The sequence below is a fragment of the Battus philenor genome, unplaced genomic scaffold (genome assembly GCF_028537555.1).
Source record: "Battus philenor isolate CCGP_79_NKW_IND1 unplaced genomic scaffold, ilBatPhil1.0.hap1 SCAF_7, whole genome shotgun sequence".
Lineage (NCBI taxonomy): Eukaryota > Metazoa > Arthropoda > Insecta > Lepidoptera > Papilionidae > Battus > Battus philenor.
In genome coordinates, this window is record NW_027181737.1 from 2,065,150 (window position 1) to 2,084,681 (window position 19,532).

Genomic DNA, 19,532 nt, shown 5'->3' on the forward strand with positions numbered 1-19,532 from the left:
AAAGTGGATCTCAACACATACACTGATATTACCCATTTACTTACATCATACTATCTTATAATATCAAAACATTTACATTATTTATAAAAGTACCTATGAAGTAAAAAAAATATTGCTTATGTTATATTATAGTTTATTTTATGTTAATTCAATGTTACGTATATTTTACATAACAGATACAAAATTTTATTTTGAGTAGTTTTATTTTAAATTCAATTAATGAATGTATAAATAAACATGTGTTTTCACTTTAAGTTTCTAACAATAAACTTAACTACAGTTATTTACACAGTACAGAAATTTACTGGAAATCAATATCAGGTAAGTAGGGGGTCTACCTAACACGGAAAAACATGGCAAGGGGTCTACGACACAAAAAAGTTTGGGGAACTCTGCACAAAAATAACTATTTAAAAACAACATTCGATAAAATTTATATCCACTAATAAACTAATGTTTTTTTTTTTATTGAATACTTGTATTGTTAGTTCTATTATAAGAAATTTATTGAATCCTGCACAAAAAAGTACAATCGAAATTTATTTTCTTCGAGATGTGCGTTAACGTTTTTTTTTTTTTAAATAAAAATTGGTTGAAAAATATTGACTAGGTTATATATAAAACACATTTTAAATTTAATAAGAATTTATATTCGTATATTTTAAATTTTCTACATAATCTTCATTCGGGTCCAAAAGCCCTGTCGATGTTGTCATAAATACTCCTCAGTATCTTTCTAAATCCTTGTCTGATGGAATTTTTAATTTTTCCCATCGATCTCAATTTAGACAGGTTGTTAGTCGAACTGACATCCGTCGTAGTTGCAGATGTTTGAGAGCGACGATTCACATGTATTTCGACGATCAAAGCTAGTGCTGGAAATAATAAAGATATATGTTAAAAATTTTTAAACGGTTTTATTTACTCGTAGTTCGACCCGTACGGAATTTGTTTATTTGGGTCAAAATTAGAAATTGAAATTTAAGCACCTTCCCGTTGTCAGATTGATCTGAAATTTGGTACACACATTTAATATAGATGACAATGCAATATAATAAAATCGATAACATTATAAATCTAAGATGGCCGCCGATACAAAATGGCGGATTACATAATTTTTCTTAACCGCCTCAATATGGGTATCAAATGAAAGGGCTACACTAGTAAAACACGATGTCAAAATTTAAAATTCAAGATGGACGCCGTTCCAATATGGCGGACTAGGTACATATTTTTCCACAACCGTTTAACTTAAAAGTTTTTTAAATGTATTTATTAATCAAGATAATATTCTAATGAACTTAGACATGTTTATAATTATTATCAAAAAATACTAATTGAAATGTCATAATTGGTTTCGTTTGAAGTTGATGCTGTTAGTGCAGGGCTTTTTACAGCTTCATCGGAAGCTTCACGGAGCGGAAGGGTCTGTGAACCTAAAAATAAAACAGAAGCCAGACAAACACATTTTAGTTGTACGATGACGATCGTATGTAGTAAACCGCTCTACCCGAGTAGAGCTGTGTAGTGTCGATGTTGTATCAAGCCGCATGGCTTGGGACGGCAGTGAGGCAACGGTGATAATAAGATAAAAAATACACTCGATGTAATTCTTTTAAATGTCAATTAATCATAATTGTGTTTAGGTCAAAAATTTAAATACATTTTCATTAATTGCGTTTAATTGTTAAGGTAGCGGTATTCGAAGGTTCTAAGTTTTTTTGAGGGCACTTTGAATGGAGATCTTTATTTTAATTACATGTATTGACTGCTTAATTTGAGGTTTTTTGGGGATTTTTTTTGGTCTTATCTACACAAGGTTCATTTAGAAGAAAGATGGTTTTATTTCGGATTTTAATCAATAGAATCCTCTGAGTTGTTAACTATTTCGAGTGATTGCAGGTCTGTAATGCATATTGCCTATCTAGGCAACCATACGGATCCATTATTGTGTGTTTCTGCCCTCGAGGAGAGAGGTCGATAATATCAGAAAGCTGAATACAGCCTCGTATCCTTTTTTATTTATCAATTTTAAAATATATTTAATTATCCTAAAACTCTGTTCAACCAATAAGTTCGAGAGCTTTTTATTTCGTTTAAATGAATACGTATGCGTGGCTTTTAAGTATAGACCCACAAAGGTCAGATGTTGAATTAATTGGTACCTCTTCGGATGGGCTCCCTAAAACAATGGCTTTTAAAACTGCCTCCAAATCCGTTACTAAGTGTAGAAGGTTACGAAAAATCTGGTAATTAAACCTACAGTGGTATACCTCTGAAATGTTATATAAATAAATTAAGGTTTATGAATAAAAAGTTAACCTTGTTAAGACTGCTAGAAGACGCTAGATTTACGTCGCTACCAACCGGTCTTATTGACAATCAGTGTTTGACACTGGTCGGTGTAACATTACTCCTGAGGATGCCCCGTGGAGGGGTGAAACACATGTTGAGTGATTTAACGGAGGTAGTTGTGTAATTCGCATTGTTTGCCGCATGCGCATTTATCAGCGGGCGGTGCACTTCGTTGCACGACTACTAGTGCATTGGTGGAAGTAGTATATAGTAGTATATTGGTCCTTTTCTTACTTAGGATGGACTTACGCAAAATAACGTCTGAATCCATTAGAAATCTCAATAAGATCCTTTCAATTTGGGGTCTTTTGTATTTGTTTATAAGTAAATAAGTCATTGAAAATGATCATAATTCGTTTGTACGAATAAATAAATAAAACACTAGGCAAGGGAAAATATATAAATAAGTTTTTAAATTGCCTAACGTTTTACGTGTCAAAAGTGTTTGTTTAAATGTATTACCTGCTAAGAGATAGCCGGCGCCTAAAAGACAGAATGCTCCACGAAGCATCACCAGCGAAACTGGCTCCAAGCCAATGCTCGATTCCGACTGCATCTACGATTGTCATTGTTATAATTATATCGTCACTTGAAATTGATCATTTATTTGAATTTTTATGTACAGGACGAATTGTATTTAAGAAAAGAGGTACAAAAAAAGAGTTTCTATACACTGATGTAAAAGCTTTGAAAAGCTGAAGGTTCTGTTATAGTTCATTTGACAGAAAACAGTTTTTTTAGCATTTACACGTGTTTTCAATCAACCTGTATAAAATTATCACTCCTGACATCCTTCGTTTCATTAATTTTTCCGGGCTATTTAATTCTGACAGTAAATAGGCCAGAGTTCCCCAAACTTTTTTTGTGTCGTAGACCCCTTGCCATGTTTTTCCGTGTTGGCTAGACCCCCTACTTACCTGATATTGATTTCCTGTAAATTTCTAACTTCTCCAGCACTCTCAAACAAAATAACACTGACTCACTATAATTTGTGTGATATACTGTCTATATTTTTAAAATATTTTCTTAGCACCTTCCTTTTTAAGATTCAGGAAACGAATAAACGTATTTGCCGAAGCTCTGAGACTGCGACTCTCAGGTTTTTACAAGTTCAAAATGTATTGGGACCACAAAGCGAATACCTACATCCTACAACTTACACAATTTTATAAAAATAAATAATATTTTTTTTACTTCATAGGTACTTTTATAAATAATGCAAAAGTTTTGATATTATAAGATAGTATGATGTAAGTAAATAGGTATTATCAGTGTATGTGTTGAGATCCACTATTGTGAACCTCCATTTTCATTTCATGGACCCCCAAATTTTTTTTCGCTGACGTAGACCCCTTGCAGGTTGTCATAGACCCCTAGGGGTCGATATAGACCACTTTTGGAATCACTGATATAGGCTGTAGCGACAGATAGTAAATAATAATTAATTTAGACCTGTAGTAATCAGAAGTTTTGAAAACGATTTATTTCACTATGTTATTAATTATTTCTACTACATTAATTTCCAGCAAACAACTTTTTAAACATTTTACACCAATACCCAAACACCCTGTATTTAAGAAAGACTTACCTGAGAACCGGTGATAGAGTCTCCGGAAATGTCTGTGCTCTCCTTGTCGCTCTCAGTAACAGGTTCAGATCTTCTAGATTGTTCTGGAAGATTCTTATATTCGTCTTTCGTCACTTTTGCGAGTATACCGGCTTCGAACAGATTCATTATCCTAGAACATTAATAGTTAAAAATTAAACAAAAAAAACATGTACGTGTTTACACAGTGTAAAAATCATAATTATTTGTATTATGTAAATCATTTTTGAACTATTAAATGCATTATTATCTGCGTCACTGCCCCATAATAAATAGAAAAAGAGAGTAAGAAAAGGACCAATATTTAGCCACTTCCGCACATGCAGTGGTAGTCGTGAGTAATTTGGCGGTGACGGTTGTGTGATTCGCATTGTTTGCCGCATACGCATTTACAGCAGGCTGGCGGGCGGTGCACTTTGTTGCACGACTACCACTGCATGTGCGGAAGTGGCTAATTATTAGTCTTTTTATTACTTAGGATGGACTTCCGCAAGGTAACGCCTGATTCCATTAAATAGAAAAAGAGAGAACCCATTGAAAATAACTGAAATATATATAAAATTTGGCTCTTCCAGCATTATTTTCTTTAGATATAAAGGTAGCCAATATAAACCATTTAAAGCGCTAAATACTATGTATAAATTAAAACTAAAATTTAACTTACACGCTATTAAATGTTTCGAGATAAGGACAGCCTATCTGCAATGCAATGGCTGAATATCTGGTGTATAATTTTTCGCTTAAGTGAAAGTTATGCGATCCTGTGACAATAAATAAAACATATTATTACATTAATGTTATTAGCTGTGGATATTTCGTTGTTATGCGATTGTATGTTATGTTCAGTATTTCTTTTCGAGATCGATTTAGCAATGAGATGTGTAGACGATCGAAAGTAAATTGATATAGCCGATTGGTGATTCGAAGTGGCAGGCAGGTCAAAGTGCCCAATATAACAGCCCGAGTCTTAAAGTTCTGAAGGGGTGAATATTAGCAATCGTAGTGTAAGATGACCCATAAGGTCATCAGAACACGCTCAACGTAGGCTGATCTGAGCCCATATCATTGAAGATCTATCAGGGAGGCATATATTCAACAGTAGGCATACTGTAGCTGAAATCATAAAATCTGATATGTATATACAACAATTTTTTATAGTCAAAATACTATATTACACGATTGTATTGTATTATTTCGAAAGCAGTTTGTTCTATTAGCCTTAAGGCTTTTATAGCTTTATCGAACAAGAGTTTATGTAACAAAAAGAAATCACGATAGAATAACATACTTTTTCAATAATAAGCTTTAATATTGATTTTAAATTTTTTTATATTTCTTTCTTATTGTTAAACGTTTTTTTTACAAGTATTCTTAATAATATATTCCGAACGCAAAAGCCAAAAGGGATTCTTGTTCATCATATTTTTAGTTGATGAATGCCAACTGTAAAGACTGTTCCTTTCCCTTAAGATCGCTATGAACAGTCTTGCGCTGTCTGCATCTAGAAACTTCCTGCGACTTTAGCTATGTCAAGTAATAAAAGGAACAACATTTAGCCACTTCCGCACATGCAGTGGTAGTTGTGCAACAAAGTGCACACAACTGCCACCGCCAAATCACTCAACACGTGTTTCACCCCTCCAGGGGACATCTTCAGGAGTTATGTTACGCCGATTAGTGCCAAACACAGAGTCCTCTGTGAGAGTGTCCAGTGTGTGTTTTGCATTGTTTGCCGCATACGCATTTATTAGCGGGCTGGCGGGCGGTGCACTTTGTTGCACGACTACTACTGCATGTGTGGAAGTGGCTAAATATTGGTCCTTTTCTTACTTAGGATGGACTTCCGCAAGGTAACGCCTGATTCCATTAAATATTTAGCTGTGACGTCTGTCTACCTACTGGGGAGGCATGTCGCGTCTACCGGCTCGTGGTCGTCATTTGAAAACCTTTTGTCCCCAACGGTCATCATAAGGGCTTCTTAGTGCATATATTAACCCGTTAGTTTGTTTTGATTATGACAGACATTCAGAGGTAATCACCGTAATCGACACGAGTGGAACCATAACATTATCATAATGTATTTTTTATACAGTTAGGGATCATAGACATGCATTCACTTTACTTAATATTATACTATTTACTCTTTCTATACATGAATATATCTTCCTCAGTAGTGAACAAAAGAACTTCAATGACCAAATATACAAACTTCTGATAGTGAAATAACGCGATAATTTGTAAAACGAATCAATAAGAAAAGAGAATAAAAAATATAAAATGTGCTAAGGTCACTATCTATTTTAAAAAAATACAAACATGTAATATAGAAATAGATAATGAACAATAATCAAATTTAATAAGCTATGTATGTATTAGGTTGTTTATTTTTGATATGATGCCTTTTCAGTTTATAAACAACAAGGCACAAGTCTACCCTAAGGATATCTATTTATGACGGATATACTATAATCACCAAACTTGGCAGGGATGTTGGCGATCGCAGTGTGGTATTACGGTACGCAGAAAACACTGCTGTGAATTCTCTGGAAATTTTTTGGTAAGCAGTCGCAATCCTATATAATTAATGAATAAAATGAGAATTGCGTATGATTGTATCACAGGAATAAAACCAGCGACCTACGATAGCAAAATTCCGACTTCTACCACTAGGGTAAGATGCGTTAAGAGAGAGCAAATGAGTTATAGAGAAAACCGTTCATAGCTTCCGCATTCGGGGGACTCCGGTTCGATTTCGAGTGTCGGTCGGGCGTAAAAATCAGGGAAGAATCAATAGCCTTCCTAATAAGAGAAAAAACAACGAAGGATGACTTCCTCTCATTTTGTAGAGCAATAATTACCAAAGCAATTTTCAAAAACAAAAGATAAATAAGTTTAATAAAATTGTAAATAAAAAAATTATAAAACTAATGTGAAATAAATGTAAAATAAAAAGAATGTAAAACAAACAGAAACAAAATAAATAAAATGTTAATGTGTAATGACAGAGGAATGGAAGGTCATAGAGCGGAAAAGAATGAAAGAAGAAATGTGGAATAAATACCGAATGGAAAGATCATAAGATGCATAAATGAAGAGAGCGAAAATAAAAAAGGTTTTAAAAAATTAAATATATGTAAACTTGTTAAATAAATGTACGAGAGGCTCCCAATAACGGGAGCCATTTAAAAAAAAAAACATTTCATAGCTTTTATACCTATTACCAATATTCATGTAGATTACTTTTGTATAAATTAATTTTGTATTTAGATGTCATTACTAAATGGTACCAAAACGCTCTGTGTCGTAATACAAGGTTTCCCTTCCTCCGAGCACTGCAATCCTCTTGTGCGCAAGAATCAATCTCACACCAACTTCAATGCTTCTAACTCGTTGTATCTTTTGATGACGCATCAACTTTGCCAAACGTCCGTACACTCCGGTTCCGTTCTAAAAAAAAAAACAATCATATTAAACTTCAGAGATCTAAGTTGTTATACTAACATATGGTCTATTTTATGCCTTATAAAGTTCCTGTTTGGATATAAGAATTTCTCTCAGAAAGAATATATTAAGCGTATTCAATCTGGACTGTGCGAATTGGCTGTTGTAGCAAATTCAAGATGAAAATAGTATAGACTTTGTTATTAGTAGCACAGATGGACGCAGGAGCTTTGTTCTGAAGCGGAGACCACAAAATGACAAGCGCAGAGTAGATAAATCCCACCCCAAGGTGGAAAAAATACCATGTACGGTCGGAAGACAATTCATGTATGCCACTTGCAACCGGGATCGGAGAAGTCTTTACCCAACAGTGAACATTCTAGCACTAAAATGATGTTGTTTTCTGAGACTTAGTCAATTTAGTCAACACCAATTAGTTTACAGTTTGTGAGAATTGGCGATGATATTTGTAATAGTGTCTTTAAAAACGAATACACATGGAGCATCAAAAAACACAAAACTTAATGTCTAACCTAAACAAGACAGTGGTAGCCCAGTGGTAGAGCAATGAGACTTGCAAATGTAGACGAGTTCGATTCCCGGCATACAATCTTACAATTCACACTTTGTGCATTAATTATTGTTTTGCTACTGATCACAAATAAGTTTCCAGAGGATGCGCAGCAGCATTCTCTGCGTACCATGAGAGCCTGTCAAGCGTGGCGATTATGGTATTTTTTTAAGGCCCTCGCTATTGGGAGCCTCTCGTATCCCCTGTCTAGTTTGGGACAGGGACTTTATTTACACATAATATTTTTCAGAGTTTTATCTTTTTTCGACACTCGCTTTCATATTTCTCAATTTCTTTTATTCTTTCCTTTTATCCTTCACAATATCTTGCAATTTTTGTTCTTTCATTCCTTCTTGCTTTCATCGCCTTCCTTTCCTCATCTTTTTTACTCTTAGGTGGCTGCGCATCCCTGCATGTGCGGGACAATAGGCCACAAGGTGGGCCACGGTCTGGCCTACGCCCGGTGGTGATTATGGTATTACTCTACATACATATCTTTAGGGTAGACCTATGCAGCCGGTATATATAGACTGAAATAACAATTATCCTGTGATTTAGAAATCACTAGAAAATTCAATTACCTCTAAAATGGTGAGAGAAGAGCTATGCCTTTCAACAACCAGTTCGTATTTCCTATCCCTCATCGCCTCTTCCAGAGCTTCTAGGGTTCCAATCGGTTGCTCTCTCGCTGGTCGTGCCAGTAAGCTTGTTAGGTTAGCAGAATACATATCTCCAATAACGTATGTCGCACCGAGTGATATAAGAACTGATACCAGACGTGCTTTATGAGTGCTTGAAGGTTCTTTGCTTGAAGCTGAAAAGCATTGTTATTTTTTTTCATCATCATTACTTCAACCGTAGAGCTTCCACTGATATAGGCCTTATTCACAATCATGTTGTTTCAGTAAGAATTACACAGCACATCCTTCAGTTGTTTCAGGAAATAAAATTGTTTGTAAAGATACCGTGGTAGAGTTCGCGACTAGTGACATTGCCTTTGAAAATATAATTTTTAGTGCAACGTGAAATGTCCATACACAGACAGTGTTAAAGTCATCGGAAGACGCTGGATGCAAGCAGCTTCCAACAGGTTCTTTTGGTAAAATGTGAGAGAGGCCTAAGTTCAGCTGAGGACGTCTTACCTGAAATGATCATTTATTGAGGTGTAAATTTGTTCTTTATTATAAAGATTGTATGGGATATAGTTTTCTGATTTGATGCAATGAAACTAGGTGTAATTAAACTAGGTGCAATCAAACTTGGTAAAATCAAACTTGGTGCAATCAAACTTGGTGCAGTCAAACTTGGTGCGATTAAACTTGGTGCAATTAAACTAGGTGCAATCAAACTTGATGTTGACTTGTATAATGTTAAATGAATCCGCAATAAAATCGATCAGGTCGTTATCCAATGCGGGTCGTGTATCTACCAGTTGTGTGGGTGAACGTCAGGGACATTTAGTTTCACGTTTGGGAACGTTGAATGTTGAATAGGCGAGAAAGTCGCCACAGATGTATGATTTAGGCCAACGTATTAAACAAAGATATTTTAAAAGAGAAAAAATCAATACAAATGAATCAAGGACAAAGAACAATCAACCATTTGACTTTAATATTCAATCAAATTACTTTCAATCTGGAATAATCGAAGTGAATTACGCAAATTTCATTTTTCTTAGAATTAGATTAGAGATTTAAAATTCATAATGGTTTAGAGGTTGAGAAATGTGACTTGGGAACATGGGTCAAGGGTTCAAGTTTCGACTTTGCTTTTTTTTAATTGTTAACTTGATCACATAACTATACAAATCTGATACAATCATCAGTTACATCGACATTCTCTTCTTTTGTATATTTACTATACCATACACGGCATTCATAACTCGTATGGCTTCATATTAAAATTATGACTTGAAAATAAAACAGCTTATATAAGCATCAATGGCTTATAAGCAATGGAGAGAGCTAGAATCGGGCCTTCCTGTGAGATTTAATTAGAAATTAGGAGATCAGAAGAACTATCTACCACTAATGTCACACGAAGAAATACTTCCTTGAAGTGGCATTTGGTGAGGCACATCGCTAGACCAACGGATTATTGGGGTCGAAAAGATCTTGTTTGGCTACCATGAGGGGATAAGTAGGAGGGGTTGGCAGGCCTCCAACAGGGTAGACTGATGACATACTTATATGAAGTCGCTGAAGCGGTAGCGGTTTTTCAAAGAGGCCTTTGTCTTGCAATGGCCGTCTATCAGCTGATATGATATACAGATGAACTGGTATACAGATTGATAGAATATACTTACACTGTCTAAGGAACAACGTGGTTGTAAACCAACAACAGTCGTTGAACAAATCCAGATGGTTTTGTCGACGTCGCTGCCAGAAGTACGGCGCCGCTATCACAACCCAGAGTGCTGGTCCAGTGATCATCAATGTAGCAAAGACATATGGCCAGACCTTAGAATTTCGACCTAACTTATAATTTTGAATTGCAAATATAAAACGCTGTCAAGCAATTTAAAATTGAAAAATAATTAAAATAAATCAGTTTCCATTAAATTGAAATTACGTAACCATAATGGTATGCAAATATTACAAAATGCGCAATTATAATCCTCTTAGCGTCCGCGAACGAGATTGATTATTAAATGGAATATTTTCATATTTTATTGAAATGTTGGTCAAACGCTTCACGCTAATCGTTTTAAATGAAATTCTTTTTTTAGTGAATAATAGCAAACAGCTTTGCTGGATTTGTTTCATTTATTAAACATCGAGATATAAACTGCTGACATTTTTAGTTTTCGAAAGACTTCTTCAACATCGTCGTCATTATTTTAGACGTCCACTGTTGGATGCCTCTCTTATATATTTATAATAAACCGGTTTATAACTTAGATGCCGGTCTCGCGCCGGCGCGAGTCGCAAGGTATACGGTGAGGGGCCGGTCTCGCACCGGCGCGAGATTTCTACCGACTAAGTTTTATGACCCAGCACGGCGCCGGCTTCGCGCTAAGTAACATGCTAACGTGTCTGCACTACGCTTGAACTTCTTAACTTTGTTGACAAACTATTGGTTTTTAGTTATCTTGTATAATTTTTTTGCGCCTGTAATATGAGAACGTAGAAGGGTCCGCCATGGGCCCAAAAACGGGAGACCTGGCACTGATAGAGAAAATCCCTTTTGTAGTGCCGGTCTCGCGCCGGTGCGTGATAATTTTGTTTTCTTTTTTTTTTTTTATTTCCTTACCTATGCAAGTCGTACTTAATTAATAACATTTGAATGCTTTTTAAAACAAATAACAAAAATGAATCTTGGCTTTTGATTGACTCCCATGTTCAAGACTGAGATGTGGATATCCTTTACGCTTTCCGGTCTGTGTTGCTGGCGGTCATCTGTTATCTTAAATTAGTTAATTCTAATTATTAAAAAAGGTAATAAGAATTACTCACTTCCCATCTAAAAGGCCTAATTATAGCAAGTGTCTCACTAAGCTTGGCCGGTGCGTGGGTCAAAAATGCCCCCGAATCTGCAAGGGTGACGAAAGAGAATTCCACAGCTTGAAGACGTTCCCATGTTACCGTCACATCGCCGATAAAGAAATCTGCTTTCTGAATGTAAATAGGATTAATTATTTATTAATTACAAAATATATGAGATAAAGTCAAATAGGCGGGGTACATCACTCGTGCAATTTAATTCCGAATTTTCCGAATTCTGAAAGATTTTTGAATGGTGATTAAGAGTTGAAAAACGTGGAGTAGTCGTCTCCCCTGCTAGGTGGACCGACGCTACTAGGTGGAAGTCGCTGGATGCAGGAAGCGCAGGATCAGGTATCATGCCGATCTTTGAGATAGGCCTATGTCTTGCAGTGGGGGTTCATCTCCTGAAAAGCAGAAGAAGATTGATAGCTTGTACAAAGAGTACGGTACGGAGAGACTTCTTGTCCAATGTCCAAAGTTTTGGCGTTACATTCTATTCCTGAAATGATTTAGGTGATGTTTACTGTAGAAAAAAATGAAATTTCCAATCATATTATTTTAACGTGAACTTAGTATTAACTCATAGCTCTCCAAAGTCTTGCAGTGGTCCTCCATCGGCTGAATAAAGTCAATACGTCTTTTTTTTAGGTCTGGTTTAGCATTCAGATGAGACCGCTCTACTAGGACCATCAAAACTTTTTTAATTGTAATTTGTTAGGTCTGTTTCTACTAAATATCTTCTGGTGCAATACATATCAGTTCCTTAAGACGAAAATCATTGGTTAATGTGTTGCCAGTTATGATGTGCGGCCTTGAGACGTGATCTATCATTCTGCGCTTTATTTGCAAGCTCACAGTTGTTCAACGAGATTTCTCTGAGAGAGTGAATGAGGAATGAGGTGAACGAAAATAACTAACATAGTGCAACGAATTAGCTAGATGGAATGTTCGTAGGAGCCATTTAGTTATGGAAGCTTCGAGAACGATTAAAAATAAATGAGATTCAAATAGGAAGTTATCCACTTACCCTTTTCCAAATCAATCCAAGAGTACCTTTAAATGTGCCGTTACCTGAAATACTCGAGCCTTGACTTCTATCTGGCGGATCATAATATTGGTATCTGTAATTTTATATATTTTTATAACACCTTTAATTTCTACTTTATTACTTAAAACAAACGGTTGAAAATAGAATGTACCTAAAATTTAACCTCTTCGCTATTAAAGACAATAATTTGTCGTCACGGCCTCCAGTCACTTCGACGGTTGAGTTGTTATAATATTTAACGAAATGCCACGGGGGTGCCTGAAGTTTGTTAAATATAATAATATTAATAGCAGAGAAATAGAACAATGAAATTTTTCAAAGTATATAAAAACACTGGTTTTGTCCCACTATATTAAATATATGTCGTCGATAGATCTAGTGGAAAGTTTACTGATGCTGTATCTACTTGGTCGTAATCACCGCTCTAGAAGCTTTTGGACATAACAGCCATCGGTTCCACGAGCGATATATACCACCCACTTACAAGTTGAGCAATTCTTCGAGCAGCGTTAGTGATATTGGTTCTTCTACGGATCTCCTCATTTTTTGATTCGATTTCACATCAAAACTCCGAGCGAGTAGCCCTCAATTGCTCTTTGAAAGACCTTGATCCTAAGAAGAAGTACCACTAGAATTATTGTAGTCTGAAATAATTATGTGTACGTGTGTCTTAGTTCCTCGCTTTGTAGCATTAAACCTGGAATTGTCAATCTATTTATGATAAAGCTGTTCAAAATTATGCTTCTGTATTTTTCTAGCATATGGGCATATTAGCTTCAGCTGGAAATTTCGCCTCCCCCATAGATTGCCAATATGATCAATCGATTGGAAGCACACTGCGTCCAGAGTATCTTGACGATCTTTACAAGGTGGTAGATCATCGTACAAGGTGGTGTAATATAACATGTTTTAGATAACCTGTCGGGCGAGGATTATCTGAATAAATAAAAATAGGACTCAATAGTACAGGAGTCGGACAAGACCATAAAGCAAGTAAATTAAGTAAGCTAAAATTGTAAAATTTAAAAAAAAATCTATAAAAAACGAATAAATTTGGTTTACTCACAATTAAAAATGAGTCAATACCAAAATTTACCAGTGATTAAAATCATGATCTAAGAATGAGGATCAGAGAAGGAAGGCGATGAAAGGCAGTTCATATGTGAGTGATGGAAAGATAGATATTATGAAAAACGAAAGGAAAGCACCAAAGAATTTGTGAAGAGTAGAATGAGATATAAAAATTTTCAATGAAAAAATTATTAACCCGAATAACATTCCTGCCCTACTCATGGCAATGGGAACTAGAGGTCATTAAAAACGGGTGCCATATATATATACACACACACACACACACACACATATATACACATACATATAAAGAAAATGTTGAGTCTCTATTGAAGTATATATATAATAAATGTATGATCAGGTAAATAATACATACATGTAATACAGGAACATCAAACATACGGCCCTGAAAGTTTTTGTACACCAAATTGGCTGGTGGTAGCACTGGAGATCTGTACAGTTTTCCTGACCACCAATTGACGAGGCTTAGATGATGGAGTCGATTTGGTGTCGCTTGGTTGTAATATATTCTAAACCTTGAAATAAACATAAAAGATATTACTATAAGACGATTCAAATAATCTATTGTATCATCTTAATTCCAATTCTAGGAAACTACTGCTCGATTTACATCCTTATAGATTAACAACAGAACTTGCTGGAAGGGGCTTCGACCTAGTTTAGAATTCTGGATTCAAGAGCTTGTACGTGGAAATCCTACTCTGCGTTTGCCGGTCTGTGGTTTTCACTCTAGGATCTTAAGTGACCATTTGTTCTGCGCATTACGTAACTTGCCCATGCTATTTTAACTTACAAATCCGATCTCCTCATTCCTGTTTAATCTATTACACTCTGATCAAAAAGTTAGGTGAATTTGTTTATATAATGTAAACTCTGTATTTATTTTTGCAAATGAATTTCAAATCTTTCAAAATAATCGACGTCCGATAAAATGCATTTTTGTCAACGCTTTTTCCAACCCTCGAAACTGTCGGAATAGTGTTTTTCCGGTATAGCCTTTAAGATCTTCGATTCGGTTTTTATCTCCTCAATCGTGTCGAAACGATGTCTCCGCATAGGTTTTTTGAGTTTGCTGAATAGCCAGAAGCCGAAGGCGAATACAGTAATTGCGAAACTATATGGTTCATAATCTTGACGCTATTCTACAAAAATATTGTCCGATTTTGACACCAATCCAGACTGAGTTGACAAAAACACGTGTAATTTGGAGAAAATTACACCTTTTGATAAACAATTGCTTGGCAAATGTTATAGACAGTCCTACCGACCTAGGAAACAAAATACCTATATTCCTAACGCACAAGAGTTTTAAATAACAAATTTACCTAACTCTTTGATCGCAGAGGTGTAGTCATTTATAAGAATTGGATTTTTAATGACTATATAAATACTAGTAATAGTTCTAATCGACCTGACGATCCTAATCGATAACGCGAATTAAGTGCTGATTAAACGAATATTATCTCAATGTTTAGGAGTTATTTAGATTCTCACGATTGAACTCGTAACTTAGTCTTGTCGTCCATCACCGCAGCTATGTTTATAGAACCATGGATGGTTATCGACATCAGGTGGCATCATCACCTTCATCATTATTTCAGCGGTGGGATGTGGATTTCTGAGCATAGGTATCTATTGATTTATTATATATTATTTTATCATTTTCTAATTATAACATTCATTCAGGGTTACGTAAAGTATCAAATTTAATTTACTAGGGAATATTAATTAACGAGAATTACGGCTAGCTTTAATATCCGATTTTAGAACCGGAGGAAAGGCTTTTCTACCTGATCTAACGTCTGATATCTTAAAGCGAATCCCGGGGACTGACAGTTTAACATGCTCTTTGAAGTATAAAATTATTCAAAGGTTAGATTTATGTTAGCGTTCTTTAGTCTAAAGATGAACATGTATATTTTTGCATGACTAAATTATGATTAGATAAGTTATTTATTTTTCCTTTTCTTATATTCTTTTCAGAATGAGGTTTCAGGTAATATACGTTTTGGCCCAAAGACGGCTACAGCAAGGCATACTTCTACCCCAAAGATATCTATGGAGGGATAATCCACAATCGCCACGCTTGGTAAGCGGGTTGGCGATCGCAGTGTGGTATTATAGTACGCAGAGAACACAGCTGCCCATCCTCTGAAATCTTGTTTGTAAGCAATAGCAATCATACATAATTAATGCACAAAGTGTGACTTACATAAGATTGCCCGGGAAACGAACCTGCAACTTACAATCGCAAGTCACTGCTCTTCGATGTATACGTATGATGTAATTATGTATTATTATTTATTTATAAGAAATATATATTAATAAACGTATGTATGTATATGTATGTTAGTATATACGCGTAAACTATCCGAAACTTGTCCATCTCTATTTCCATACTTTGGTCGGAAGAAATTGCCGTGAGCGATAAATGTATGTATATTTTACAAAGTTTACAATGATTATTGTTAAATAAAATAAATAAATAATTTCTTTATATATTAATTTCTAGAATTTAATTATGTGTTTATTTGTAATAAGATAAAAATTGTAGTATTCATCATGTTTATAAAGCATATTTATTTGTTTATTTATTGACCTTCATTCATTAACTAACTTTTTGAAGGTGGGCTTAATGCCTAACATTCTCTACTAGTCAACCTAAGCTGGTGTCGAATAGTCGGCTGGTGACCAAATGTTTGGTTGGTTTTTATATAAATACTATACTTATTATAATTATATAAATAGTTACTTACATACATATAAGTAATATATATAAATAAGAGGATACAACATATAAATATTTATATACTTATAAAGAATATATTGACATATGTACATATGCAATATATTCATGGTTTAAACCGTCTTATTAAACATGTACTGGTTTGCTGACTCTCTAATGCCGCGGAAACCTTTCTTCCAAAGCAGAACGTTTTTTTTGGGTAGACCCCCACTAGGAGATCCAACGACATAGTAAAGGTCGCGTGAAGTCGCCGGATGCAGGTAGCGCAGGACCGGTCGTCTTGGCTATCTTTGGGGGAGGCTTTTGCCTTACAGTGCCTGAATGACTGAAAAGAAGAAGTAAGGTTATATAATATAATCACATCATTTTTGTAACATTTTTAACTTAACTTAACACCTATTTACCTGATATCTCTGCACTTAGTTTGATAAGAAATTCTTATAAATCATTATGTCCACAATTAGACAACACATGTGTGTAATTAAATATGTAATTAAAAAGCAAACTTACACTCCGTCTCTAGGGTTAGTAATGACTGCGACTCTCATCGCATCCTTCATTGTCCGTTGAAATTTTATACTCGGTTCACCGATAGGCCAGTAGAAAATATAAAGTATCGATCGATGTATCAAGTTGTGTTCTGTCAACTTTTAAATTAAAACATATATTGATAATTTATTAACTTTATTAATTCTAAAAAAAATACACAATTGCTACTACTCAACATTGCTAATTTGCTACGAATAAACTACAGTAAGTAATTAGTTTAACGAATGCAAACTATTTTGTTTTAAGCAAAATCTTTCTTTAAAGAATACGATTGTCTTTAATAAGATCCTAATGTAATCAACCCTCTTAAAGGGAGTTTATGAAATTTATTATATCGCAAAGATTATGCATAAAGATAAATATCTTATGCCTCTATTAACAAATAAAGATCTGATTTAAAATCAATCACAATTTCAATAAAACTTAAAATGTGAGCTGTACAAATTAGCAAATTTCGTTTTGATTGTTATTGTTTTTGATGATAATGATGATAGCGGTGATTGTAATGATGGTGATCATGTTGATAGTGATCAGTTTTAACCTAGCGGTAGAGGATTGTGATTCGCAATCGTAAGTCGCGGGTTCAATTCCCTGTAAACTGTCTTATATAATTCACACTTAGTGTATTAATTAATTAGGATTTTCACTGTTCACAGACATTTCTTGATGATGGCAGCTGAGTTCTTTGTGTATCAAAATACTACACTATAATTGACAACCAGCCTGCAAAGGTGGGGATTATGGTACATCCCCCATAGATTTTTTTAGCGAAGGCCTGTGCCTTGTAGTACTAGTGTATGGGATGATATGTTATATGTTGCTATCTAATGTTATTGGTGTGTTATTGGGACTCTTCAAGGGCAGTAAGTCATCAAACATATTTTTGGCTGACATCAGACATCTATGGTGGTGAAACGACGATGATGATAATTACGGTGATGGTGACAAGAGTGATGGTATTATATTTATTGTCAATATAGAAGACTACTACGTTATCTTAATAAGGATTTAATATTCAATTAAAATTACCTCTAAAATTAGATTTTCACATTCAACTGGCTGGCATAATATAAGACTGATTCTTTCTTCAGAATTATCTAATCCTTCTTTTAAAAAACTGAAATACTTATAAATTAAATATTATTTGAAACGACATTATCAAATTAAAAAAATACATATGCTCCTTGACATACTTACTATTGCCTTGTAATCCTGGGAAGTCAGGTCGAGATTTATGATTTGTATATTATTTTCATTTAATAGACATATCAATTTAACCATATCGCGTGATCTATAAATTAAATAAAAGTATTTAAAATATTTTAAACATAAAAACATTGAGAACTAAAACGCAGCGTCATAGAAGATACGTCACTATTTACTTCTTTCAATGCTGTAAAACAAAATTCTTCTATTTCTCTTCTTGATCGTCTTAGTACTGTATAACATAGACTTTTTAATAAAGATCTACATCATATTTCCTAGTAGGAATCCACATGTCTCTTGTTCATTATTGAAAGTACCCCGAACGTGAATTAACAGGTTAATTCATGTAAGAAAAGGACCAATATTTAGCCACTTCCGCACATGCAGTCGTCCGCCCGAAAGAGAGTGATTTAACGGTGGTAGTTGTGTAATTCGCGTTGTTTGCCGCATGCGCATTTATCAGCGGGCTGGCGGGCGGTGCACTTTGTTGCACAACTACGACTGTACGTGCGGAAGTGGCTAAATATTGGTCCTTTTCTCACTTAGGATGGACTTCCGCAAAATGACGCCTGATTCCATTAAATAGGTTAATATATGTCTGTAAATTGATTTCTCTTTAAATCAAAAGATTATTTATATAGTGATTTATGTATTTGTATTATATTTATGTATATATATATTTATGTAAGAATGTTTATATATATGTATAGTAATGTATGTATTTTTATGTAATAAAGTGTAAACTGCCCTCTCTTTCATGTCTCTCATCTCTATCCAAAGGTTGTCTGGTAGAGATCGCCTCGAGCGATAAGACTGCCTCTTATATCTCTATATGAATTGTTTCCTATTTTAGTTATTGTCTATATTGTACAAAAAAGTGTAAATAAGATAAACTTAATTATTTTTAATTTTAATATTGATAAGTATGTAATTTAATATCTCATAGTAAATTAAAAATAAAAAGTACCATATTTATAACTCAGTTATGTGTTAAACTACAAAATTAAAAAATTACCTGATATTCGTTGAATTGCCTCTAACAACTGTTAAAGCCTTTGTTGGTATACCTTGAACTATATTTGAAATAGCAATAGAAAAATCCTTGGGCAGATTAGTCAAAGAATCTGGTGTGATAACATTAATTATGTTTAAGAAACCATTACACAATGTAAGACATGAGAATGTTACTATAATTAAATTCATTGTACATGAAATTCTAGTATGAAACTCACAAGTGATTCTTGTAACGTGAAAATGAAGGAATGATCGTAATTTTTCGGACGATATATCAGTTTAATAGAACAGCTACTTCATCTATGTTTTATGACATAGATTAAGTAATAAATAGATAGGTATAATATTATAATATATGTTTGAAACATTACCATTACTCTCTGAGTAATGGTAGTGTTTCAAACTGGGATTCCAGAGAT

The 19,532-nt window shown here is 34.5% G+C and overlaps 1 protein-coding gene across 1 annotated transcript; it reads right to left on the reverse strand.

Annotated features, from left to right (window-relative positions):
- Positions 1–681: 681 nt before the first annotated feature.
- LOC137931135 (ionotropic receptor 40a-like) lies at positions 682–19,302 on the reverse strand. The gene is made up of 15 exons (XM_068774535.1): positions 19,115–19,302; positions 18,091–18,184; positions 17,923–18,018; positions 16,855–16,991; positions 13,954–14,113; positions 12,658–12,764; positions 12,486–12,579; positions 11,429–11,587; positions 10,279–10,432; positions 8,555–8,787; positions 7,249–7,408; positions 4,626–4,722; positions 3,944–4,094; positions 2,818–2,911; positions 682–875 (listed from the first exon to the last, which is right to left on the reverse strand). Exons 1-15 carry the CDS (start codon positions 19,300–19,302, stop codon positions 682–684), a joined length of 2,118 nt encoding a protein of 705 aa, XP_068630636.1.
- Positions 19,303–19,532: the final 230 nt, after the last annotated feature.

Excerpts from the sequence above, each read along its gene's own strand:
- LOC137931135 (XM_068774535.1), bottom strand. The coding sequence starts at position 19,302 with ATGAATTTAATTATAGTAACATTCTCATGTCTTACATTGTGTAATGGT. Across the intron at positions 18,185-19,114 it reads GGCAATTCAACGAATATCAG|ATCACGCGATATGGTTAAAT; the intron begins GTAATTTTTTAA and ends TTTAATTTATAG. Across the intron at positions 16,992-17,922 it reads GTGAAAATCTAATTTTAGAG|TTGACAGAACACAACTTGAT; the intron begins GTAATTTTAATT and ends TTAATTTAAAAG.